At 35.8% G+C, this 26,625-nt stretch overlaps 3 protein-coding genes across 7 annotated transcripts; 1 reads left to right on the top strand and 2 right to left on the bottom strand.

Moving 5' to 3' along the window:
• Positions 1-595: 595 nt before the first annotated feature.
• On the bottom strand, positions 596-14,356 carry LOC128529865 (interleukin-31 receptor subunit alpha). The gene is made up of 15 exons (XM_053503433.1): positions 14,307-14,356; positions 13,342-13,458; positions 13,145-13,259; positions 12,588-12,721; positions 12,324-12,457; positions 11,924-12,083; positions 11,758-11,843; positions 6,295-6,517; positions 5,622-5,798; positions 4,396-4,497; positions 3,581-3,721; positions 3,346-3,486; positions 3,170-3,254; positions 2,262-2,343; positions 596-1,818 (listed from the first exon to the last, which is right to left on the bottom strand). Exons 2-15 carry the CDS (start codon positions 13,418-13,420, stop codon positions 1,558-1,560), a joined length of 1,920 nt encoding a protein of 639 aa, XP_053359408.1. The 5' UTR covers positions 13,421-13,458; positions 14,307-14,356; the 3' UTR covers positions 596-1,557.
• Positions 14,357-16,792: 2,436 nt separating this feature from the next.
• On the bottom strand, positions 16,793-18,255 carry zgc:101664 (uncharacterized protein LOC450064 homolog). Its single transcript, XM_053504704.1, has 2 exons — positions 18,111-18,255; positions 16,793-17,880 (listed from the first exon to the last, which is right to left on the bottom strand). The coding sequence occupies exon 2, from the start codon at positions 17,825-17,827 to the stop codon at positions 17,099-17,101; it is 729 nt and encodes a 242-aa protein (XP_053360679.1). The 5' UTR covers positions 17,828-17,880; positions 18,111-18,255; the 3' UTR covers positions 16,793-17,098.
• A 15-nt stretch (positions 18,256-18,270) lies between these two features.
• Positions 18,271-25,635, top strand: srp19 (signal recognition particle 19). 5 transcript variants are annotated; one of them, XM_053504707.1, is made up of 6 exons: positions 18,271-18,425; positions 19,517-19,592; positions 20,269-20,340; positions 20,491-20,599; positions 25,040-25,088; positions 25,188-25,635. In XM_053504707.1, exons 1-6 carry the CDS (start codon positions 18,388-18,390, stop codon positions 25,213-25,215), a joined length of 372 nt encoding a protein of 123 aa, XP_053360682.1. In that variant the 5' UTR covers positions 18,271-18,387; the 3' UTR covers positions 25,216-25,635. The 5 variants fall into 5 exon arrangements, with proteins under 5 accessions (XP_053360682.1, XP_053360681.1, XP_053360685.1 ...); XM_053504706.1 differs by lacking the exons at positions 25,040-25,088; positions 25,188-25,635 and adding an exon at positions 24,776-25,033; XM_053504710.1 differs by lacking the exon at positions 25,040-25,088 and having other exon boundaries at positions 18,272-18,425; positions 20,491-20,603.
• Positions 25,636-26,625: the final 990 nt, after the last annotated feature.

Raw genomic sequence — 26,625 nt, forward strand, 5'->3', positions numbered from 1 at the left:
TTGTAGTCACTATTATTTCAAAATAATATTTTCTCAGCCGTATTTTAAATTAATATTGTCTACAGTAATAATTAAAATGAGTAACTAGTTTACTAGCCCGAGCTAATGCTGCCTCTGATTTTATTCCAGTTTATCTGTTCAGTTGATTTTCACTTGGCTCGGGTACAGAAGGGGAGAGGTGCTGGTCATCATCATCACTGACCCTGAGGCTGCTGGATCCAGACTCACTGTCCCTGACCGTAATTTTAGAGCTGTCAGAGCCTGTGGAACTGTTATTTCCCCTCACGCAAAAGGCAGAATCTGCTAATTTGAAGAATTTCACAGCATCTGCTTTTAAAGCTTTTTCTTCTTGTCGCATAAATTTTCAGCTCCACCTTTTTTTTTTTTTTTTTCAATTTTCATCCATGGCAATTATTAATTCTTTGCTGTATCGAGAAATGATCCATATCTCTCCCTCTGTAAATTTAAAGTGAAAGGGGGCATGGTTTCAGAACACGTAATGGAATAGGTTTACAATACATTCATATGCACAGCACACAAACTGTGCCGCTTTGGGCCGTATAGCCGGGGAAAAAAGAGCTCAGAGCCAACAATGGCGTTCAGCACAAAACCTTTATCAGCGTCACAAAGTTATAACACAAAACATACAGTAAAAGTAAAGAAAAGGGTAAAACAATAGAGCGTTTCGGTGGGGAGCAGCACAGCTGAGCTCCTGCTCCGTTCTCTCCTCCTCACGCGCACACTTCCTCAGCGGACACGCGCGGCAGCTCTTAAAGGGCAACATACTGTACATACATGATGTGATATACAATATAGTGGTGGCCGTTACAAAACGTTATTGCTAGCTGTAGTGGCGGTCCGCGGAGCAGGTATTCAGGAAAACTAATCGATGTTAAAGGATCAGCCAATTGGCGCGCAGGTCCAACCTACTGGCGCTGATGGACAGAACGACCATCGTGAAAAAATTACATTTTGAAATAAAAACAGCATGAATTAAATAAAATGCTCCTGCAATAATCTCGGTTATTGGAAAAATTTATTTGCAGAGTGCAATATATTTCACAATAATAAGCTTTTTTTCAAAATATTTTCCATTATTTCACAATATCATTCTCATATTACATGTACAGTATGTGTCTTATTTATTCATAGAGTTATTTATTTCATCATGTCCTATTTATTTATTTAATTTTTGAACACTTTGGAGTTCCATATATACAGTAACATCGTGCTCCGTTGCATTTTATTCATTGTATGCACAAGGTAACGGCATCAAAAGGAAGTATAGTTAAAACACAATAATATTATGCAATATATTAACAATGTGGGAAAGATATCTAACTGCAAATGGATATTATACATATTAGGATGTATAATGTATAAAATTTATATGGCATGCTATTTACAGTAAATATTGATTTAATTATATTGATTGTATTATAAATACAGCTTTTTAGAAAGTAATGTTACAGTTACTTTAATAGTTAAAAAGTGTCTGATTACTCTTATTTGTCACTTTTTCACTTAAAAGGAAAAAGGTTAGGTAGCTCAGGTGTTTTAAACATAACTAAAATTAGCATGAAGTAGAGGCAGGTCAACATACTCGCTAAAACCAGGTGGAGTGAAAGAATTCTCCAAACTGTCTGCATTTTCTTTAGGTTCATTATCATGAAGAGACATATTTGACATGGTTATGTATTTATCACAACTGTCTCCACCTAAGGACATTTTGGGCTCTATGTGAATGATACTCTTTTCACTGAATTGGTTGTTCACCAAGAAATCCTCCATTTTTAGCACATTCAACACTGTCTCCCTCTGTAAACAAAAAATAGTAATTAAACAAATCACAATACTGTAATTGTAACCACAAAAAAACTTGCCTCAAAGAACTGGTTACTGGAAAATATTATAAGAATTAAAATAGAGAACATGTATAAATTTTCTGTTGGTAAACCAGAAATACTATCATTACCTACAGTGCTTACACAAGAAGTATGTTAGTGTTTTTTATTTTAATCAAAACTTTCTATCCTGTACATTTCTGTTCTTTTATAACACCCATGGTGTTTTAATAACAATAACTCATTCTGTTATTAAGAACAACAATCTATTTTTGTTTATCGCAGTTGCTCCACTCATGGAAAATGTATGAAAAAGAAGTACAATTTCCTCAAAAAAAGGAAACAAATATAAGCAATTGTGTATATGAAACTCGGAAAAGAGAAAGTAAAAACATGAGAATACATTTTAGACATTACCTCACATGAAGGATTTAGCAGCCAGTGTCCAATAAGACTATGCCCAGGGTTGGCGATTTTGGGAAAAAAGTAGTTCTTATAGCTGTAAGATCAAAAGTGTGTTTATATAGAGTATCAAATACCATTGATAATATGAACCTATAAAAAGCATATATAAAAAGTACCTCAAACCTCAAATGTGATATTGCTTTTATACAATAGTTCCACAACTATTGTATAAAAGCAATTTATCAATCGATTTTGGTTTGCTTCTTTATTTAATCAGTTATTTTGCTCTGCTAAAACTTATCCTTCTGCGACTGGCTGAGCTGATGACTTGTAGTTAACAGGGGTGAAAGTATTCAGGAGAACAAAACATGGAAGTTGTTCCGGGATTAAATCTCAAACAGCATTAAATTTAAGGCTAGTGCCTTATGCAGGGTGTACCAATCTCTTGTCCCACATACGAAGTAGAGTATTTGATTGGTGGTTACAGAGGGACCCTTGTGTTAGACACTTCTTAGCTTTATAGCTGTAAATAAAACAACACAGATGCAATTCGTAGCGACTTATTAAGTAGACAAAGTGTTTAAAATGACAACGTTATTAGATGTGTTTTCTTATTAAAAGTGTGACCATGTCTGGTTTTGAATGTGGGTTTTGGCTGCTGCTCTCTCCCCAGTATGATGGACCGTACCAATCTACTTTTATCAATGCTGATGATTTACGGTTACTACAAGGATTGTAAAACTTTTGGAACATGGAGTTATACAGTTAAATATCCCAGTGCTGTTACTGTCCATCATCACCACTCGTGGATAGAACTTATTGTTTTAGAATATGTAATATTCTACACAGTTGTTGCCAAATATTATTTTAAAACCAACAGATCAGTTTTAAAAGAGAGAGAGAAAAAATATGAAACTTACACAGTTCTGCTGAGAACAGAGAAAATGCTGAATGCAAGAATAAGAAGTACTACTGGAACAGCAGCTTTTATTATTTCATCACTTTCTGAAAAAAGAAATTAAAAAATTAAGCTTTAATTATTAAAATAATATCTTGGTTTTATTAACTTTGCATTATATTCTAGAGGATTACTTACCAAAACGCAGTGTTGTAAATTCAATATTGGCCTTTGAAAAGTTCCCAGATGTAGTCTCGCCATAAATGGATACAGTGTACTTTGTGTTCGTCTGTAGGTTGAGGAATGAGTGCTGCCACTGATGTGGGAAAACCACTAATGCTTAATGAAAATAAAAGTCACATATATCTTAAACCGCAATGCAGTTATGACAATAAAATACAGTTTAAAATAAGCACTGCATTTAGAGACTTACAGTTTGATTTTTGGGCTCCACTTAACACAAGTCTGTATTGAAGAACATTTCTAGTTGAGGATTGTTTTTGCCAAACCCACTGGACTGTAATGGATGCTTTTGTCACATTTACAGGTTGCAACTGAACAATTTCTAAAAGCGCTGAAAAAACATAAGATTTTGGAATATCACATGCATAGTTTATTTCCAGTTGCAGGGCATTCCTTTGGAATATGTTTCATGATTCTGAAAACAGTTTTTTAAGGGTTTAAAATGTCAGATTAAATCACAGTCAAACCTTGGATTTCGAGCATAATTCATTCCAGAAGCAAGCTTTATATAACAAAAAACTTGTATATCAAAGTAAATTTCCCCCATGCAAAATAATGGAAACTTTGATGATTGGTTCCACAATCCAAAAATATTGGTTTGTGTGCGTACATGCATGTATGTGTGTGTGTTGTGCTGAGTGATGTGTACGCACTGAGACTGAGCATGGGAGACGATTACCCATAATCCCATGGCGCGCGGGAGAAGAACCATTGGCTTAGTTGTAAGTATGTGTAGCTCGGCAGACAAAACGCATGCGTACTACTCATATAGAGCTCGTATGATTGCCTTGCAAAACACTTTGCAAACCAAGTTACTCGCAATTCAAGGTTCCACTGTATAAGATATTTTCTCTATATATTATTTTGATTAAATAAAATAGATCACATTTTTTGCAGTCACTTTCAATAATCTATTGATGGAACTGTAGGTTTAGTTTTATGTTTAATGTCATTATCTTTAAAAAATATACCATTGTATATACAAAATAAAGAAAATATACATACTGCCATGCTCTAAACTGGCTTGAATCGTTTCTGGGGGTGCACACAAAGTTCCATATAGAGAATAAACAGTAATGCTGTAGTTCTTAAGGGGATTGATGTCACCTGAAACAGAAGTTGAGGCAGAAACTGATATATAACTTATTTCTGTTGCCAAACTTGTGAAATAAATGAAGCATGTAATGTAGGCAAGTTAGTAATTATAGTCTATGGAAAATGAAGCCAGCGCTGTGCCAAAATGCAAAGTTCCTTGAGTGTCCACTGGGGCTGGCTCCTCAATCAAGCAAATACCCATAGACCCCTATGTTAAAATGCCTAACTTTACAACTAGAATAAACGTCTTCACAGCCTGGTAGAAGCTACATTTTCTATTTATGACAACTATATAATAACTATATTATTTTATGTAAACTGTCAGGTAAAAATATATTAAGCCATAAAAATAATTAGGGGCATGTCCATTTTGAGTGCCAGCTGCACTGCAGGTGTGAAACCGCTATATCTGCTATGCATCACATTAGCTAATCATCTAACTGGAATCCTTGTAGTTTACAGTAACTGATGACAGGAAATGTGGGTATTAACACTGGACACTAAGGTATAAATGACAGAGTTCTATCCAATATCCAGTATTGGCATATAAATTAATTTTAGCCACCAAGGGCATTTTAGTTAAAGCTTATAGGTGATAACCGATTTAGGTAAGCAGGTTAAAAACAACAGCCAGGCTCAGTTTGTTCCACTCATTTCCCCATTTATGGGTTAATTGGGGTTTCGGCACAGTCGGCCTCCTTCCCAGATGGTGACGACCAGAGCACTCACATTTGAGCTTCAAAACCAGCCTTCAGAAAACCTAGGGGTGATGTTACTCAGGATTTGTCCAGCTCTATTTCATCTATGGGTGTAAGCAAATTTTCTCCTTTTTTTGTTCTGTGCTTATTTTTGTGTTCCAAAATTGGCACCTGTGCTCATGCTTGTGAAGTGGCACATTACACACTGTATTTAAAGTAAGTGGATTTGATTTGCAGCAACTTGCAAAACTACACCCAATTGCACCAATCTTTGCTAAGTCATAAAAATGTCAAGGTAATATACTGTAAGGTTCCAATGTTATTTTGTCATTTATGCTTTTAATTACATAAATGGCATAACTAATATCTACATAAATAGAGAACTATTTTTTACACATATTTTTTGTTGTACTCCTAAAAACCAATTGTATGATTTACCTGTGAGAACAGTTGAAAATGTTGAACCATTTAGTCTTCTCCATTGTTTAGAGGCAACATCATTAGTAGAGAACCACTCAATGGCAAACTCGCTAACATTCACAGCTGCTGTCTCCCATCGGATCATCAATGAAGAAGCTTCACTGTGGGCCCAAAGTCCTTTTACTTTGGGCAGACCTATAAGTAATATGAATAAATATGGTTATTTATTGTTGTTTCTGTCTGTTTTTAGTGTATAATTTGTAATAATCTTGTATAATCTTATAATAATAATAATAATAATAATAATAATAATAATACATTAACCACAGATTGATTCTTGTCTAGCTTGGTTTTATTTTTGCAGTGGCTAAGTACATAATACCATAAATAAAGTGAAAAGATTTCTGAACAAAACTATTTACTGGCTACACCCATATTATGTGGCTGACAACAATAGATGATGTAGCATAATATAAACACAGACATATTTTCTCATCATATGAAAAGGCACATAAACTTGACATTTGTGGCAAAGCATTGCATAAACAGGAAAGAGCTGTTACTTCTGAAAGACAGATAAAAGATCTTATCTAACATCCTTTTGCTGAAGGAGAAATGTAGCCTAAAGTTTGCACCAAATTGTGATTTTTTATTTTATTTTTATTATTGTTAGAAGAGAAAAAAGACTCACTTTGAAAAACACCTGCACTGACTTGAAGGTAAGTTGGGGGAGACAGTCCAGCAGTGTTGTAGGCCATTACTGTCAGGTCATAGGGACAGTCTCCTGCAGTCACTTCCAGGATAGCTTTCTGATCCTGAGTATGAATTGTTCTATTCAAACCTGGCTGTTTGGTAGGTGTGCAGGTCACTTTATATCCAAGAATGACTCCTCTGGCCTCCTTTGCCTCCAAAGCCTAGTGTACATGGATAGTTAAATATACATTGAAGTTGCAAAATTAATGTCTTTAATTATCTCTTCTACACAAACAGATAGACCTCTTTGATCATTCTTGTTGTAATGTTTTGTGATTTTTTTTCCCATATGCTAAACCATATTATTATAAATATTATAAATAATAATAATGTACATTTTGATAACTAACATTGTGTATTCACAGTAAAACCTCAGAATTCTTTAATTGAAAAATAAAGGGCAAAATAATTGGTAAACTACGTTGAGTTACATATATGCCAAAAAGTGATATTTAGCAGAGTAACAGCACCTAAAAATAGGTAAGAAGCAAACCACTGACATGATGTTCCACAGATTCCAAGGCTTGTAAAAATAGATAATAGAATAGTGTGGTTTACTGTGTCAAAATCCAGGAGGATGAGGACAGATGATAGTTTAGCTGATCTAGCAGCATGGAGCTTCTCAGTGACTGACAGAAGGGCCACTGATATGATTAAATTATCAGAAGCTTCTAAGGCTGACTTTGCTTTCAAGGAATTTTCTAAGCTGTTTAAAGGCAAAGTTAAATAAGCGTACCTAAACTTTTGACCAACTGGATTTGTAATAAAGTGTTGTTGTTAGTTGTTTAGCTGCTTCCATCAAGGTTCACCACAGCAGATCATCAATCTGCACAACAATTGGTAGAACAATTGGCACAGGTTTTACACCGGATGCCCTGACTGACGCAACCCTTCCATTTTATCTGGGCTTGGGACTGACACTGCATGCAGTGGCTGGGTAGTATGGGATGTGACAACCCACCGATGGTGGGGCTTAAATACGAATCATTAGATACCCAAACCAACAACTTAGAGACCTAGCCGTCTGAGCTACCACTTCCCTATAGTGAATGAGTATTAATAAGTGAAATAATATCATCTGTTAACACTTTAAAACTAAAAATGTAAAAATAAAGTAATTGCCCAAACCAAATGGCCCATTACACAGTCTGTTAATTTGAAATCTGTGGAGCGATTAAAAAAAAACTTTAAGTGGACGTACACTTCCGACTACAACTCTGAACCATTGCCCTAGTCATTGGGAAGCATTTCTTTCGTCTTAAATTAATGACTAATCATATTGGTCTTAATTTAGGGATATGTTGGTTTGCATCTATACCTTTTATATTTAAGATTAAGATGGTTGAGTGTGTGTGTAGATATATATCATACCTTTATTCCGCAAATTTCACGGTAATATGTTACATTTTTGTTAAATTAAAAATTCAACAGATGTACATTTTTTAAAACGCACTGGTGAGTAATTAGGTATCACATGAACAAAGTCGCAGACACATCCAGTATATCAATATACTATATAATGTGTAGCAAAGCTTAAGTAAGACAAGAGGAGGAGGGAGGGAAACTTTCACACGCACACAAACGGAAACATTGCTCTGTCTGGAAACTTCTTTAATAAGGAACCTCTCTAATGATACTTGCTTTTCCTTTATGCACGCACACTAAGACTAAGCATAGGAAACAATTACCCAATAATCCCGCAGTGCGCACACGAGGGAGGAACCATTAGCTCAGTTGTGATCATGTGACACTCAGCAGACAAAGCGCATGCGTACTACAGTACTTCTATATAAAGACATTGCTCGTTTATTAAATAAAAATTTACAAAAAAATATAAACGAGACAATGTGACAATTTATATACAGTATATATATATATATACTGTACAGTGAGGGTAAAAAGTTTTTAATCACCCTGTGATTTTGCAAGTTCTCTTACTTACAAATCATGGAGGGGTCTACAATTTTCAGCATAGGTGGATTTCCACTGTGAGAGACAGAATCTAAAGTCGAGACCTCCCGACAGAAACCACTCAGTCGGGAGGGCGAAGACTATCCCGTGTTTCCTCCAAAGCACGTGACGTCAGCCGACCGCATCTTTTCGAACTGCTTGCTCACGCACTGTTAGGGGCGGAGTAACACACTCGGAGGAAAGCGCTAGCCGCTCCTTCCGCGTGTGCGAGCTCACAGACGCCCCTGATTGGCTGTAGAGCTGTGATTAATGTGGGAGCGCAAGTACCTCTCATCCCTCCCCCCTGAGAGAGCTCGGCCAATCAGCTCTCTCTGTGCCTCCGGCTGTGAGAGGAAAACAGCATCACCCGGGGTTCGAATCAGGGATGATAGGGCGAGCGCTTTACCACTGCGCCACTCGGAGGCTGCTGTATGATTTTTTTTTAACAATTTATTTGTGAATTACTGTGTCAAATAAGTATTTGATCACTTGCTTATCAGACAGATTTCTGACCCTCAAAGACCTGTTATTTTGCTTTTAAATAGTCCAGCTACACTCTGCTCATGATTCTAAATTAGTAGCACCTGTTTGATCAATGATGCTAAGAATGGTGAAAAATCAGCCCAGAACTACACGGGAGAAGCTGATCAATGCCGTGAAAAGAGCTGGGACTATCGTTTCCAAGGCTACTATCAGTAACACACTAAGACGTCATGGTTTAGAATCTTGCATCGCACTGAAGGTTCCCCTGCTTAAGTTAAATCTGGCTGATAAGCAAGTGATTAAATACTTATTTGACACAGTAATTCACAAATAAATTGTTAAAAAAATCATACAATGTGATTTGCCGCGTGAATAGTACCGCGTATTATGAAAAATACAGCTGGGGGCAGAGCTTTTTCTTATAAAGCCCCAAAGTTATGGAATAGTCTTCCAAATAGTGTTCGGGACTCAGACACAGTCTCAGTGTTTAAGTCCAGGCTAAAAACCTATTAATTTAGCCAAGCATTTTATAAATAGATTTGCCATAGGTAAAGGAGCAGATCTGGTGGACTCATGGACGTAGAGTATTATGGTGAACTGGTATGTTTGGATGCAGTCTTCCTCACTCTCATTGATCACTCAGGTTTGCTGACGGTGAGGTGATTGTTTGCTTTACATGTCAGGAAGCCCTCATGTTTGTGTTTCCTTCTGGCTCTCCCTTTTAGTTATGCTGTCATAGTTAGTCCTGCCGGAGTCTCTGCTTGCACTTTACAGTTAATATACATTCACATTATACATTGTGTGACTGTGACCATACCTAACTGCCATCTCTCCTCTTCTTCTCTTTCCCCCCTCTTTCTTTTTCCTCTCTCCTCCTGTCCCCCCCTTTCACTCTTTCTCTCTCTCTCTGTCGAGCTACACATGTCGTTCCTGAGCTGCCAGTGATCCAGACTCCCTCTGCCCTCCGGACCTGTCTGACCCATCCTGGTGCCCCGCTTCCGGTTGAAGATCTCGTCACATGGATGCCCCGTGTGTCTCTCTGGGATGCGTCTGGTGTCTGGGAATGATTCTCTCTACCTAGAAAATGGTTCTGGCCTTGACTGGTGTTGGCAACTGTTTCTCTGGGGACTTGACAGTTCGATAGTTCATGACTGGAACTTCTTACAAGTCTACCTGGGTCTTCAATAACTACCTGGACTCCATATTAACATCAATTAACATCAGCTATTATAGCTGAACTGCCTCCCACCCTACACACTGTATAAATGCAGATCATTTACTGCTTTCTGTTTCACCCAAATGAGGATGGGTTCCCTGTTGAGTCTGGTTCCTCTCAAGGTTTCTTCCTATTACCATCTCAGGGAGTTTTTCCTTGCCACTGTCGCCCTCGGCTTGCTCACCAGGGACAAACTGACCATTTTGATTCATACAAATTCACATTTCATACAAACTTAAATAATTCTTTTGACTATGTAAAGCTGCTTTGCGGCAATGAAAATTGCTAAAAGCGCTATACAAATAAAATTGAATTGAATTGAATTGAATTTGCGGATTTTTCTTTTTAGATTCTGTCTCTCACAGTGGAAATGCATCTTATGCTGAAAATTGTAGACCCCTCCATGATTTGTAAAATCACAGGGTGATCAAATACTTATTGACCTCACTGTATGTATGTGTGTATATATACTGTACTGTGGATTATTAGGAACACCATAGTAATACGGTGCTTGACCCCCTTTTGCCTTCAGATCTGCCTTAATTCTACGTGGCATCGATTCAACAAGGTGCTGAAAGCATTCTTTAGAAATGTTGGCCCATATTGATAGGATAGCATCTTGCAGTTGATGGAGATTTGTGGGATGCACATCCAGGGCATGAAGCTCCTGTTCCACCACATCCCAAAGATGCTCTATTGGGTTGAGATCTGGTGACTGTGGGGGCCATTTTAGTATATTGAACTCATTGTCATGTTCAGGAAACCAATTTGAAATGATTCGAGCTTTGTGACATGGTGCATTATCCTGCTGGAAGTAGCCATCAGAGGATGGGTACGAGGTGGTCATAAAGGGATGGACATGGTCAGAAACAATGCTCAGGTTGCCCGTGGCATTTATACGATGCCCAATTGGCACTAAGGGGCCTAAAGTGTGGCAAGAAAACATCCCCCACACCATTACACCACCACCACCAACCTGCACAGTGTAACAAGTCATGATGAATCCATGTTCTCATTCTGTTTACGCCAAATTCTGACTCTACAATTTGAATGTCTCAACAGAAATCGAGACTCATCAGACCAGGCAACATTTTTCCAGTCTTCAACTGTCTAATTTTGGTGAGCTTGTGCAAATTGTAGCATCTTTTGCCTATTTGTAGTGGAGATGAGTGGTACTCGGTGGGGTCTTCTGATGTTGTAGCCCATCCGCCTCAAGGTTGTGCGTGTTGTGGCTTCACAAATGCTTTGCTGCATACCTCGGTTATACTGAGTGGTTATTTCAGTCAAAGTTGCTCTTCTATCAGCTTGAATTAGTCGGCCCATTCTCCTCTGACCTCTAGCATCAAAAAGGCATTTTCGCCCACAGGACTGCCGCATAATGGATGTTTTTACACCGTTCTTTGTAAACCCTAGAAATGGTTGTGCGTGAAAATCCCAGTAACTAAGCAGATTGTGAAATACTCAGACGTGCCCGTCTGGCACCAACAACCATGCCACGCTCAAAATTGCTTAAATCACCTTTCTTTCCCATTCTGACATTCAGTTTAGGAGAGTTCAGGAGATTGTCTTGACCAGGACCACACCCCTAAATGCATTGAAGCAACTGCCATGTGATTGGTTGATTAGATAATTGCATTAGTGAGAAATTGAACAGGTGTTCCTAATAATCCTTTAGATGAGTGTATATAAATAATGTATTGTTATTATTTTTAACAGACAAGTTGATTTGACACCAATGTACTTTAAACTTACCCTCCAGATAAGTATTATCTTTTGAGGCTTGGATCTGTTGTCAGAAGGCTCAACATAAAAACTGACGTAAGGTGGTGCAGTGGGAACTAAAACCATAAATCAACAATGTGTTTAGAGCACATTAGCCACATTCAATTTTGGTTTAAAAACTTTTCTTTCTACTCACTAGCCTCTAATGTCATCCCTTGAAATTCTTCACTCCAGTCACTCCATACACCTTCATTCCCACTACAGGCAACAGTAAGCCTGTACTGGCTAAAAGGCTTTAGGCCATCAATTACATGCAAAATCTCCAATTCCTCTTCTTCCTCAGGGATAGGCAAAACCTGAAATGTAATTGGAGTATATCAACACATACGACTAAGATTTTTAAATTTGCTGTCTCTTAATAACATTACCATAAACACTATATTAGAAAAGTGTAGTATTACAGTTATACAAAGCATTCTTGGCAAAAACTGAGCAGCTTGTATTTTTTTTTTTTTTTTCTGAACAACCAACTACATTTATAGCATTCCTCTCATGCTAAACACCAAATCTATCTTTTGTAGTAAACATTTTCCCACTGTGCATTGTTCTGTAGTGGAGGCTTTGTAACAGATTTGACATTTTGTGCTGTGCCAGTGACGTCTAGTCCATGTAACATTTAAGGATGTTTCTGTTGCATTCACTGATAAGATGACTGGACGAGGAGGTTGGCCTAAAATATAAATTTGTTATATATTGATTCAACATAAATAAATAAATAATGAGAAATAGTTAAATAAAATAACATTTAGTCATGTATAAATTATGATCTTTGCAAAAATCAATGAAAACTGTAAACTTACTTATTGCTTTCAACGATAGTGTATAGTCTTCTGAAATTACCGCTACATTGTTGATGATATCCTTTGATATTATATTTAAATTAAAAGCAGCAACTGGATTCAAAATGGTAGGGCAATGTCTAAAGTCTTCTTGTCTGAAACAAGCCAAATAGTTTTGTACTCAGAAATTTTGGTTAGCTCAGCAATTTATAATTTTGGTTGTAGACAACTTAAAAAAATACTAATATTGATAAAATAAATGTTGATGAGGGTCACATAGTAAAAGGAAGCTTCCCAGCATAAACTGTTGTATGAAGAATGTCTGTTAATGTACAGAATATTTAAAGTTATCTCAAATCTATCAATGTTTTTAAAAGTAGATAGGTTAAGAAAAATTTTCTTTACTTTTTTCAATCTGAAAAACAGTCTTAGCTCACATGTATTTATTGCACATTGCATGACATGGTAGACTATTTGACAAGTAAAAATATATAAATCGCACACATTTATCAATTATAACTGAAGATTACCTTTCAAGGAGGCATGTTTAGAACTTAAACAACAAAGTACATACTTACTGACTGAAAATGAATGAGTTTGTTGTTTTGGCTCTGATATTACTTAAATAAATCCATTTGCATGCAAAAGTTCTCTGTAGAACATGATAACGACATGTTGTGTTTAAAAATCTGTCTGTGAGGAACGAAAATACACTGTGACATTAGTGATTATGCATAAAGACAACAGTCCAGTAATAGATAAGAATAATATATACCTTTACTCTGCACATGAGATAGTTTCGAATCACAGTCTCTTTTGTCCATGACACACACATTTCTACGGCTCTCACACATAACCAGGTCCTCACCACTTACAGTAATTGTGAGTGATTCTTTTAATCATGAAAATATAACATGTTAGTATTACATAGTATTTCCCATATATATATATATATATATATATATATATATATATTTTTTTTTTTTTTTTTAGGAAAAATGCAATCACAGATGGCACACTAATTATCCATACAGCATAATTTGTTAAAACATTACAATATGCAGCTAAGCATTGGCTAAGCAATGATTGGTAAGCAATAAATAATCTTTTCAAGAATTTTGTAGCCGAACTAAGTGTTAATCATCTGATCAAAATGCCCCCAGGCATAAAAAATGCTAAGCCTATTCTATAACAAAAGTTGCTGTAATTTATAAGTCAAATATTTTCCCCCAAATTATTTACAAGTTAGGAAAAATATTGACTAAGTATAAAGGAAACAGTTCTAAACCTCATTTTGGCACACTAGCAGAGTTGGAATTCGACCCGAACATCTTCCAGAGCAGCTCTGATTTTTTGCATCCTCTGTTCAGTTTTATTCCCTTTTGGGGTTTCAACTTTAAATGACTTACAGAATTTTTTTTTTTTCTTTTTTCAATTTGTGTGTATTGTATTAATTTGTGTTTATTCTGTCACACTGCTCTTGGTCTTGTACTTGTGAACACCAGTAACTGTGTTGTGTTTTTTTGTTGCATCATTGTCATTTAGTCACCCCATTTCAAAAGTTTGTTTCTCAGTATTTAAGATACTAGGAATTATTTGAGATAACAACAGGACACTACTTCGACTATTTAAATTGGGCTTCAGTTTTTAGAACACTTTTTAAAGGTTATTCTGAATGCTTCTATTCTATTTAAAATGTTAATTAATAGTGTTTAAAGCACTGTCTTGTTAAATGCCTACCTGTATATCTGTAACTTCTTGGAAGTTCCTTTCCATGCCATTTTAAGGAAACCCCATCTATTTATTACAAATGAACAAAAATTACAATTAAAATATTTACCCCCATATTTTTTTATCAGTTTCAGCACTGTATTACTTACAATGGCAGAAAAAGAAAATCCAGAAAAGTGACCTCATCATCCTGTTAGAAAAAAAGTGGTACATTATAAACATTTCAACATGCGGTTAAGATATTCATAGTAGCTGAATTGGGAGCATATGTTACTTCTAAAGTTAGACTGCTCCTTCCAAAAATAGCGTTTACTTATTAACATTTAGAACTAGATTGAAATCCTTCAGAGGGACAAAAATAAAAACAAATGCAAGAAAATGATTTGCAGACATTTGTATTTTCTGTATGAAACAACAACCAACTGCATCATATTTAAATGTTCTGTATAAAATGCTATAGAAAACAGTCTAATATAAAATTTGTGGGAAGAAACCTATTACTTACCCTACTTATGATCCAGCATTTGGAGTGGCACACCCAAGAAGTGGGCATCTGTTATGAACCAGTTTTTTAAAAAGCGCCTGAAAAATTTTCAGTGGTTAACACGGTTAGAGAGTTACTCAATCAGTGTGAATTACATGTTCCATTAGAGAGAGAATTTTGCATCAAGATCATGACTTGTTGTTTTAGTACCCAGTTCCTGTAACATGCAACTGACATTTATCATGACTGAAAGAAATGTATTGCATGTGTGTCAGTTGAATGAAAGCACAATTTCTTAAATTTCTTTAAAATCAAGTTTCAATGAAATGTATGATGTGAAATCTAAAACAAATCAAACAAGCTAAATAGTCATACTGCCAGGTCCATAAATTGTGCAACAAATCTATATTTTTTTGCTACTGTATGGTGAAGGATGTCTGACTTTTTTTAACTGGTGTCATAACACTGTGCCATATCTCTACAGAGCAGTGCTGTTTTGTGCCATAGAATTCACAAATGGCCATTTGTCTTTTTAAAGAGTACTTTATACACTGCAGCTCTTTCATATCACTCTGTGCAGGTGGTGATAGGATCTTCTTGCTGACAGTCTAAGCACATTCTCCATCAGCTGAAGAAAAGTTTTTCTTTTTTCCTTAGATAATGTTTTAATTCAAGAGAATCATTACATATGTGTTTACAACCACAAATATTAAGCTTTTTACTGATGTCTCTCCTGTTAACCTCCTGCTGCATTTAACCTTCAACTTGTACCAGAATGATGCCAACTCTATACAGAAGGGAAGAAACTGCTCATAATGTGAGGCATGCTTAGTTATTTTACAGTGTGGGCATGCATGTCTGCAGACTGAACTGATTCCTTTGTATTTACTGATGATGATGATATGAAAAGTGACAAAGCAGCAACATGAATTTTGAAGTATATATTATCTGCTCAGCTTCAGCTTCAAAACCCATAGGTCACTTTACCTGAGTCCACCTGAGCAGGCATTGCAGTTTCTGAAGACAAGAACTGAAAGCCCGACATCTCATAAAGATAAGTAGGGTCTGGTGATGTCTGTGGGTTGCAGACCTCAGATAGTCACTGACTGCAAAAGATTTTCAAATTATTTTTAAAAATATTATTTAATCCTTGATAATGTATATCTATTTATTTTTGGTGCCTTAAAAATAAGGAGTTTAATTCCTACATTATTTGTACAATTTACACTTAAAAAAAACAAATTAATGCTGAAAGGCCTCTCTCTTCCTTACTCAAATGTTAACTTGGCAACAGTTTGCTAAAGTGCAACCTAGCTAATGTTTGTTAAATTACATCCAATAACATGGGCTTTGTCCATTAACATTTGTGAAGAAATTTATAGCCAGGCTGGCCTAAAAACACAAGTTTATCACAGTGGGATTATTTGGACTGATGCATAATTCTAAATGTTCTGCTAGTTAACATTACCTTCATCACATTTGTTTGGCTAAGTTTAATTATTAACATTTTTTTCCCTACAGAATTAATTACTTCCTCTTTAACTAGCTAATATAACATGCTTATAATATGCTGATAACATGCATTTAATTTACAGCATTTAAAAGTTTAAAATATTATGTTTACTGTTGATGCTGTGTACAGCCTTGTTGATTAGACATCAATTACTGAACTAATAACTAGTATACTATTGTTTCAGTTACTGAAATCAGAGTTGAGAACACCATCCTGACCTCAGCGATTCCAAATTGAGAGGCATTCTCTCATGTTTCTGTTTTGTTTCCTAGTTTAAAATTAAGTTATGACCTCTAGTCGACAGTGTTTACAATTACCTCTTTTTTCACTTTTTTGCCATCTTGACCCAGAAATCAAAAGAAGTTTATTTTCCAAATTTGTTTGATGTTTTAATTTTGCAAGATGACTGGCAGCCAAAGCAGTCTTTGTCTCAAAGCTATGACCTCACAAGAACAGAGTTAATAGTTTAACTCATCTCAGACTTGTCACGTTTTCAAAAAGTCAGAAGGTGGACGTGGTTCATAAAACTTCAGGTTTTCTGTTTAATGAAAGTTATTTACAATTCATGTCAGACAATGTACTAAAATCTTAAATCCTTAAATAAAGCCTGCTTAAAAAACATTGAGATTTTGCCTCATATATTCTTATTTTAAAAAGTAAAAGACCATTTAAAACTCAACATATTTACATATTTCAATTTATGCACACGTGAAGATATGTTAGCGATTTCATCACCTTTTATCGACTAAATTCAACAGATATTGTGCCCTCACTTACTAATATTGACATCCGACTATCTACTCCTCACATTTTAAATATGTCTCCTAGTTTATGGACTGCTAAAGTGAGCTCCCCTGAGAGCTGGAAATTTTCCCGCATGAACTTTCCAATATATTCACAGTAAGATATGTCAGAGTACACCCAGATTTGGGTCAAGTTTCTTTGATAATTGGCATTGCATGTTGGAAGCCTAGAGTGCTTAATAGCATGGCTGAGCTTGCACCAAACCTCCTCAATGCTTTGTGGCGCACAGTTCAGCTCAGAAATGACCCATTTCGCTCTCTGTTGCAAGTCAAGTCCATATTTCTGTACAGTTTTGTGGAAATGTCTAGAGATGCATTGTGTTCTTGGAGGTGTTTTCGTTTTTGGTGGAAAGGCACTCCAGGAGCGTTTACATTTCTTTGGGACATTCTCCAAATCTGCCTTTGAGTGTTCATCATCAGGTTCAGAAACTGCTATTGATTTCCTCTTACTGTTTTTTACAAAGTTCTCTTGATCATCTGTACAGCAACTTGAAGGAAAAACAAACTCTGGTGCTTGTGGGGGAAACTCTGAACTTTTCTGCTGATTAAATAAAATGACTGGAGGAGGCTTTTTAGGTTTGATTGGATAAAATCCGTCAATGCTAGAAGGAAACCAAGGTGTAAATGTTGGCAAAACACGACGTGGAAAGTCCTCTAGAGCTTTCTCGGATATAGACACCAAATCATCCGATTTATCCTGGTCGCTTTTGTAGTGTAAACACACATCCATTCAGTGATTATACAGCTCTCTTCTTCTTATCTTCCACCGTCTCGTCTTTAAATCTGTTAAATATTAATAGACATTACAGTTTTGAACAACATAACATTTTTAACGAAACAATTTCAAGTATTCTAAAAAAAAAAAAAAGTATAAAAACAATAAGAACATATTCATTGCTTAAGATTAGCTAGCATGCTAACTAGCTGATTAAGGTTAGTCAGTTGTTGTAATCACATACTGCTGACACAACACTAATTTTGCGAGCACTGAGAACAATTCGATTTCAACTTACCCCCGGTTTAATTCGTTTTAAATTCCTGTGCCAGTGTTAAATATTTTAGCTATACAGTATCGTGTTAGCTAGCCACAGACTAGCCTTGTATAATACTTCCTCCTGTCCAGTAGAGGTGCTGTGGCGTGGAAACGCTTGGGACTGCAGCAGTACCGCTGCTTCCGGTTTCTGTAAGGATGAGGTATATGTAGCTTATTCGTAAATGTAAGCGTGTCACACTAGCAACATATTTGTTCAGTATCGGGTGTTCTATTTGAGCAAAATCGTAGAACGGAAGATGGCTTATTTAACAACCAATCCTGCTGATGAAAACAGGTAAGTGTAGCTCAGGGGCTTTTAGCCAGAAAACTTACTTAGACAATATGCAGTCCCATTTGTCTGTTCATTTGTTAAGACAGAGAATGCTGGGGAAACGTACAAGCTGGTAGAAAACTACAGTTTTTTCATAGTGGGTCTCTTTCAATGTTTTTAAAGTCTGTATGGATTTTACGGTCATTAAAAAATGTTCGTGTGGAACAGCTGCTAGCGTTATAACACTGATTTGTGAGTGCGCGTTTGACTGTAAAAGGAATTGGGAAAATGTTTTGAGTTTTGATCATCACTTCAGAGATCAGCTGGTTAAAGCAGTGGGTCTCAACCCTGGCCCTGGAAGAGCCCATGCACATTCTAGTGTTATATCAACACCAGACACACATGATTTAATCAATCAGCTAATTAACAGCCTTTTTCTGAATTGAAGTGTGTGTGATGGATCACTAAAGCACAGAAAACACAGAATCGTGCAGGGTAGGGGGTCTTCCAAAACCACCAGTTTAAATAGTTGAAATGTTTCTTACAGAAGAAGTTACAGCACCCTTTGTGCAAATCTTAATTTTGTTAAAGAGATTTGCTTATATAAAGTGTGTTTATAAATAAAAAGTACATTTGTTAAACATTTCTTAGCACTTAAATAACAAGATAAACATGAAATTTACACAAGAAATTAAGTTTTCAAGCCTGAATATAAAAGAGAGCGTAATTGATCTAGGAGGGAATTTTACAGAATTTTAAAGCAGATCTTTGTACAAATCTTATTGAAATCCATACAGATGTGCAAAAGTTTGGGGACAAAATTTACATTAGAAATAACAAAGACTAACACTATTCTGTTTGCAGTTATTGGTCTGCTCCACACCTCCCTCAGGCATGTTTCTGGGCACTTAGTGCTCATGAATAACCTGGGAGTTAAGTAATGTTAACTGGACTTCTTTTATGCAAGTTAGAAACATTTCACTACTCAATGTAGCTTGAATGAGTAGTGAAGCATATCTACCCAACAAAAAAGAAGTCCAATTTACATAACTTCTCTCAGAATCTTCACAGACACCAGATGAATAATCTGAGCAAATTTGTTCTACTTCTTACAGGTACCTGTGCATATATCCATCTTACATTAACAGTAAAAAGACATTAGCGGAGGGTCGAAGAATACCAACTGAGAAGGTGAGGCAAAACAATAATGCAGTCAGCTCCAGAATTATTGTCATAATTGGTGGCATTGAAAAATATCTTTATGATAAATTCATTTAAGAGACTACTCCAGAATACAGAATCTCACATAAGATTAGGGAGTTTTTCTAGCATACCTTCCAAAGGATTTATTTTGTTTTGGGGATGGCAACAGACTGTAGAATTAGAGAACTGGTGACCCCAAGATACTGTTTTATGAAGAAAAAAAACTGTCTTTCTCTGTCACCCTTCTCAAAGTGCATAGGGTGAGATGCACTTATGCTCTTTCAGGTAGAGTCTTTCCAATTTAACCAAATGACAAATGAAATGTCTCAGTAGATTTATTTTTAGATGTTCACTGAGATGTAAATATAAGTGATCCTTCACTTACATTTTGTTTATAATTCAAAACTCCTTGTGCTGATATGCTGATAATTGTTACATGTCGTTTTTGTTTAAAGTACTGCAAGTAGTAGTTATTTTTCAGTCATATTTGAGTGTAAGATTAAGGTAATAGGCCACTGAAATTTTTTAAAACCCATGTTAACCGAATAAGCAGTCTTTTTGTATATTGTACTTTTGATCTGTTCCTTACTTAATTTTGCATCGGGTCTCATTTTGTGCACCATCCTCAGTGAATTTTAATTTTGTCTAAATTCCTTTTTTTTAGGCTGTGGAAAACCCTTCATGTGCTGAAATCAAGGATGTTTTAACTGCAGCAGGAATGAATGTCAGAGTTGAGGTGTGTGTTCAACTTTTTCGGTCACTCATCTTTAATTCAATTTACTAAGCTTCTGTTTTTTGGTTTAAAGCTTGATTTCTTAAATATTTACTCATATAAGCATTCGGTAATCAGATGTAAATATATTTTCATTTGACTTTTCTCATACAGAACAAACTATATCCAAGGGAATGGAATAGAGATGTACAGTTTAGAGGAAGAGTGAGAGTTCAAATCAAACAAGAGGATGGAAGTCTCTGTCAGGAGAAATTTACCTCAAGTAAGTGTCCATGGAGCTTCTTTAAAACAGTTTTTTTACTGTATTTTCCAGCCATTGACTATAGGAGTGAGGCAAAACACCATGTTAAGTGCTGTTAGGAGCCTCCTTAATCAACAGGGGGCCAATCAGAAGCCTGGACAAAACGTCATTTCCATTGTAGAAGTAGCTAGCAAACTCGCAAAACCTAAAGCCCATAGAGAATTCTCGTCCGAAACTGCCGTCGCTGTCTGCAAGATCTGTGTCGTCAGAGTTTTGTACAGTATGTTGCAGCAGTGAGCTTAGTAGTACAGGCACCTCTGTTCATTAATGTGCGAGTAACTACGTGTGTATGTGCACGCACAAAATAGCCTCATAAACACTGAAAATAGAGTTTTGAAAAATCTTCACTTTGAACAGAGTTTTCCAAAAGCTCAGTTTTTAATGGCCAAAACTGTGTTTGCGTGTGGACGAAAGGCGAAAACCACAGAGAAAAATCTCCAAACTCCAAACATCTGCAATGTTTTTCTGAGCTTTTAAATAGTCTCTCAGTCTGGTTCAGTAGGCTGGACATTAATGGAAAGTTGGAAATGTGTTGAAAAGGGTGAACAAGCAAGAGGAATAACCGCAGCCTTTAGAGGATTGTGAACAGCAGGCCACTCAAGAATTTGGGGAAGATTTACAAGGAGTGGACAGCAGCTGGAGTCTGTGCTTCAAGAGCCACCATGCACAGACGTATTCAGGACATGGGCTACAACTGACGGATTCCTGATGTCAAGCTACTCTTGAAACGGCAACGATGTAAGAGGCGTCGTACCTGGGCATGGGCAAAAAGTACTGGACTGTTGCTCAGTGGGCCAAAGTCCTCTTTTCTGATAAAAGTAAATTTTGTATTTCATTTGGAAATCAAGATCCCTGAGTCTGGAGGAAGAGAGGAGAGGCACAGAAGTGCCTTGAGGTCCAGTGTAAAGGTTGCACAGTGAGTGTTGATGTGGGGAGACATGTCATTTGCTGGTGTTGGTTCACTGTGTTTTATCAAGTCCAAGGTCAGTGCAGCTGTCTACAAGGAAGTTAGAGCACTTTATGCTTCACTCTGCTGACCAACTTTATGGAGATGCTGATTTTATTTTCCAGCAGAAATTGGCACCTGCGCACACAGCAGAAAGCAGTTATACCTGGTTTAAGAACCATGGTATCTCTATGCATGAGTGACGAGCAAACTCGCCCGACCTAAAGCCCTTAGGGTATCTATGAGGTATTGTAAAGAGGAAGATGCGTGACACCAGACCCAACAACGTAGAAGAGCTTAATGCCACCATAAGAGCAACCTGGGCGTCCATGACATGTCAGCAGTGCCATAGACTAACTGCCTCCATGCCAGAGTTCATGCAAAGAGACCTGGCCAAGTATTGAGTGCTGTACATGTTCATAATTTTTTAGTAGTCCAACATTTCTGTGTTAAAATTTTTAGTCTTAAGTAATATTCAGATTTTCTCAGATACAGTACTTAGTTTTGGGTTTTCATTAGCTGTAAATAATAACCATCTAAATTAAAAGAAAAGATTTTTTGTGTCAGTATGTGTGTAATGACTTTATATACAAAGTTTCACTTTTTGAAGTAAATTACTAATAAATCAAGTTTTCAATGATATTCTAATTTATTAATAAGCGTGTGTATCAACATTAGTTAGCTGCACTACGTGTCCCAAAGAAATGTCCAACACTCTAATATTTCATTCAGTCCACAATACGGTGGCCAGTTCATGTGTAAAAATCATTCTTAATTCTCCCAGAACCATTCTTTCACAATTTGAATTCTGGCGTATAGCTGTGTTTCATTCTGAAGTGTACTTCACATGGTGCTCTCTGTTTCGTGTGCAGGGAATGTTGGTTAAGTTAAATTCCCTCGACAAAATTCCATCATTCGGAACACCCTGTAACAGCACAGACGTCACTTGTTACCATGGTAACATAAGCACCTTAAATACATGTTGCTGCTGCTGTGAAAATTTCACATTAAGGACATTAAATATTGAATATTTATTGAAACAAAAACCACTATTAAGCATAATTGAAACATGATACCATTATTAAGCATAATTGAAATCCATATAACTTGTAAATTAATCTAATAATTTATTTACATTATGTAAAGAGCTTTAGTTATTTTTTACTAGATTACTAGCCAATATAATGGCAGGGATTTCTTGACAAAATAAAAATTAATTATTGTCCTATTACTATGATGACGTTCTCTATGATGATGATGATGATGCCTTTGAACTGAGCAGTTTCGCCCCCAGCGGTTTGAAATCACACTTACTGTAACATGGCTGAACACCCTGTGCAGTGTGCTTCACTTTCTTTGTTACTACAAAGTCTATATCTTAATATTCCAAAAAAATGTATTTATTTCATGTTCATTTTTGAATAATCTCACTAACAGTTCTTTTTTTTTTTTTTTTTTTTTTTTTTAGGCCATGAATTGTGCATGTGGAAATGCTCATACTAAACATGGCTATGATTTCTACCATCAGTTTTTACTAAGTGTTTAATTGAACTTCATTCAGTTTTTTTTTTTTGTGACCGCATTTCATCTGGCGTAGGTGAAGGTTTAGCACAGTCCTTACAGGCTTTAGTAATGTGTTGGACAGTTCTTAACACAATTCCAGTCATTTCAAATATCTTTAGTTTTCAGTGTTTGATACAGGCTAATAATTTGAAATTAGGGAATTTGAAATGGGAACTTATTATTGTGTAGTTCAGCTTGTATAACAATAATTTTCTTATTTTTTTTATTTTTTATGGGCTTGCTACAATACTTTTAGCACAAAAATATGTAATCTTTAAATTACCTAACCGTTTTTTCGATAGTTAATGTCATTTTATCAGATGCTATGTTTACAACTTCCCAAGCTATCCCTGCTTTCATTGAAATAGAATACAAATAAGCTCTTAACAACTTGAGTGAGAGGGAAGGTGTTTCAGAATGTACAGCCTGTCATCTAGTCAGATGAATATCAAGATGACAGCATAATCCATGGATACAGCCTGCCTTGTGTCAACAGTTTCAGCTGGTGGTGATGGTGTAATGGTCTAGGGAATGTTTTCTTGGCACACATCATTGACACGAGTTGAGCATTGCTTGAATGTCATTGCCTATTTGCGTTTCATTGCTGACCATGTGTGTCTTTTCATGGCCACAATTTATTCATCTATCCAGAAGTTGCTTCCAGCATAATAATGCACATTGCATGAAATAAAAGTAATTTTTAAAATGGTACCATGACGATGAGTTAACTTTTTTTCAGCAACCTCTCAGTCATTGGTACTAAACACCATTGCGATGAGGAAGAACAGGTGTTGGCTGTATGAATGTTCAGCTGACGAATCAAAGATGTGATGCATTCATGTTAACATAGACTAGAAAAGTGGAATATTTACCTAATATCTGGTGAAATCCATGCCGGGCAGACTGAGGGTGTCGGGGTGCAAAATGGGCTTCTTTCCAGAGTTCTAAATAAGGTGTTATTTTTAGATATTTGATCTTCTAATTATTACACATCTGCACTACCAAAACTAAATCTATTCACACTCCTATTACCAGTGGTGAGGAAATGCAGTGTACTTACTAATGATCTGGCAATAAACTAGAATGTTCAGTGTTACTGGTAAAAGATTAACAACAGTAGGGATCACCTGCCTCTGTCAGAGTAATACAACACAACTAAGTGACCTTGTGATCATTTGTATACATTTTGTCATTTAATTTATTGGAAATAAAAACATAAATTTAATAATAAATTTTATTTCTTTATTCACCCCCCCAAAAAAAAAAAAAAAAAAAAAAAACACGTCTTAGGAAACATGTAAGTTTTAAAGCCTGATTTAAAAGCAGATGGGGACTGCAGGAAGCGTAAATGGTCTGGGAGAGACTTTCACAGACGAGAAGCAGCAGGACACAACAGGGTCCCTTTGAACATAGCTTAGTCCTTGGGATATGGAAAAGCTAACTGTTTTGCACTTGCCGATTGCTGTTGGAGCTTAGTAGAGATAGCAGTTCTTTCAAAAAGAGGGGGGCAGCCCCATGTATGCATTGATGGGTCAGAAGTAGAATTTTATAGTCTATCGTGTACGAAACCGTAAGCCAATGACGACACTGCAGAACAGTTGTGATTTAAATTCTTTTGTTCTCAGCAGGATTCTTGCAGCACTATTTTGCATGTATTGGAGTTAAACAAGCCTCTGGCCAGAGATCCATTAAAGAATGCATTACAGTAGTCTAGCCTAAAGAAAATAAAGGCATTGACTAGTTTTTCATTGTCTGCAAAACTGAGAGCGGGACATAGCTTTCTTTTGTTCTTAAGGTAAATAATGAGGTTTTGCCAAGGTGTTTGATGTCCTTAGTTAAAGATAAGATAAAGGCCAAATCATTGTCTAAAAGGATTATTATGATGGTTATAGGACAAACCTGTGGTGGGTGCCAACTAGAAGAATTTCAGATGTACTCAAAGTATGAATACAGCATTTACCCATTTATAGATAGTTTGCAACACTTGTTACTCTAGAGTATTTACTTTTTTTATTTTTCTTCTTTTTTTCTTTCTGGCAGAAAAAGATGTTATGTTCTATGTGGCTGAGATGATTCCAAAGTTAAAAACAAGAACGCAGAAAAGTGGAGGAAGTGACACTGGAGCACAACAAGGAGAGGGAGGGAAGAAAGGAAAGAAGAAGAAGAAGTAGCTTTATGCCCATGAAGATAGTCCATTCATACAAACTGGAACTTTAATTTTTGTAGTTTGATCATCTTGATACTACAGAACCAGATACTACACCAGAAAATGAATTTTATTTAAAATCTTTTGATGTTTATATTGTTTTAGTTATACAGTATTAGGCCTGTTTCAGAAAAAAAGCGATTTAAGTTTTTGTTTGTTGTTGATGTAACGATTGCAAACAGTCTGGAAAGGCTTTGCTTGGAAAGTAATTTTTTTTAATTAAATTTCAATAAATTTGTCCTTTTCAGCAACAAATAAAATTAAAATGCATCATTACGTTTGCTTTTGTTTTGCGTGGTTATTCTTTTATTTAGTTATTTAGTAGTGTGTTTAGGTACTAACAGAAGCCACAAACCTTAATATAAAATGTGTATAAAGACATTTGGTTATACGTCTTCTTATTCTAACAGTTAGTGTTAATGCCCTTCATTTAATTCTGCAATATTTAGATTTTCTTTGACATGTGGCATAACAGTCAAATTTTCGGGGGGAATTGTAATAACAGTATTTTCAAATTTATGTTTTTTTTTTCTTTTCTTTAATTTATTTGCTGTAAGGTAAAAAAAAAAAAATAATGGAAATGACAAATGTTTTTGTTTAACACCTAAAGCTTGGGCCTTTTGTGAAACATAAACACTTACTAATTTCTTTAGTTTAAATTATGGCATCTGTTATGGAAAAAATAAACAGGAATTAAGCTCAGTAAACATCCTTTAAGTTTTGTGATTACATAATTTGACATATACAGTAATTGTGTGATGGATCATTAACATCAGTCTGAGAATGTTTATTAGTTATGTGTAGGTGAACCTAATGTATATTAATCTAATCTTTGTCTTTTTTTTTTTTAACAGTTAAAACTGGAAAACAGTTCTAACATCTAAACTGGAATATATTAAGTTAGAAATATAAGATTAACAAACCTTTAAATCTTTCAGAGCTTAGGAAAGTAAAAGTAACCTTGTACACATTATGTAAAAGTCTAATGCAGTAAAAGAAATTTAACTGTAATAGAGAGATTGTCATGATGAATAGTGCTGCTGTATAGTCCTGTATATTACTTATACATAGCAGCCAGTGCTAAACCAAGCTATATACAGTCACTCTGTGTAATCACAATAATCATCTTAACGGAATGAGATAATAATAAACTAACTAAACGTGACAAGTTTGATAGCCATTCATTGCAAAAACTAAATGTGACAGGTTTGATTGATAGCCATTTATGGCAAAAATCAGAAAAAGAAAATAATGTATAAAAAATGCATCAAT

The sequence above is a fragment of the Clarias gariepinus genome, chromosome 9, assembly GCF_024256425.1.
Source record: "Clarias gariepinus isolate MV-2021 ecotype Netherlands chromosome 9, CGAR_prim_01v2, whole genome shotgun sequence".
NCBI classification, from domain to species: Eukaryota; Metazoa; Chordata; class Actinopteri; order Siluriformes; family Clariidae; genus Clarias; species Clarias gariepinus.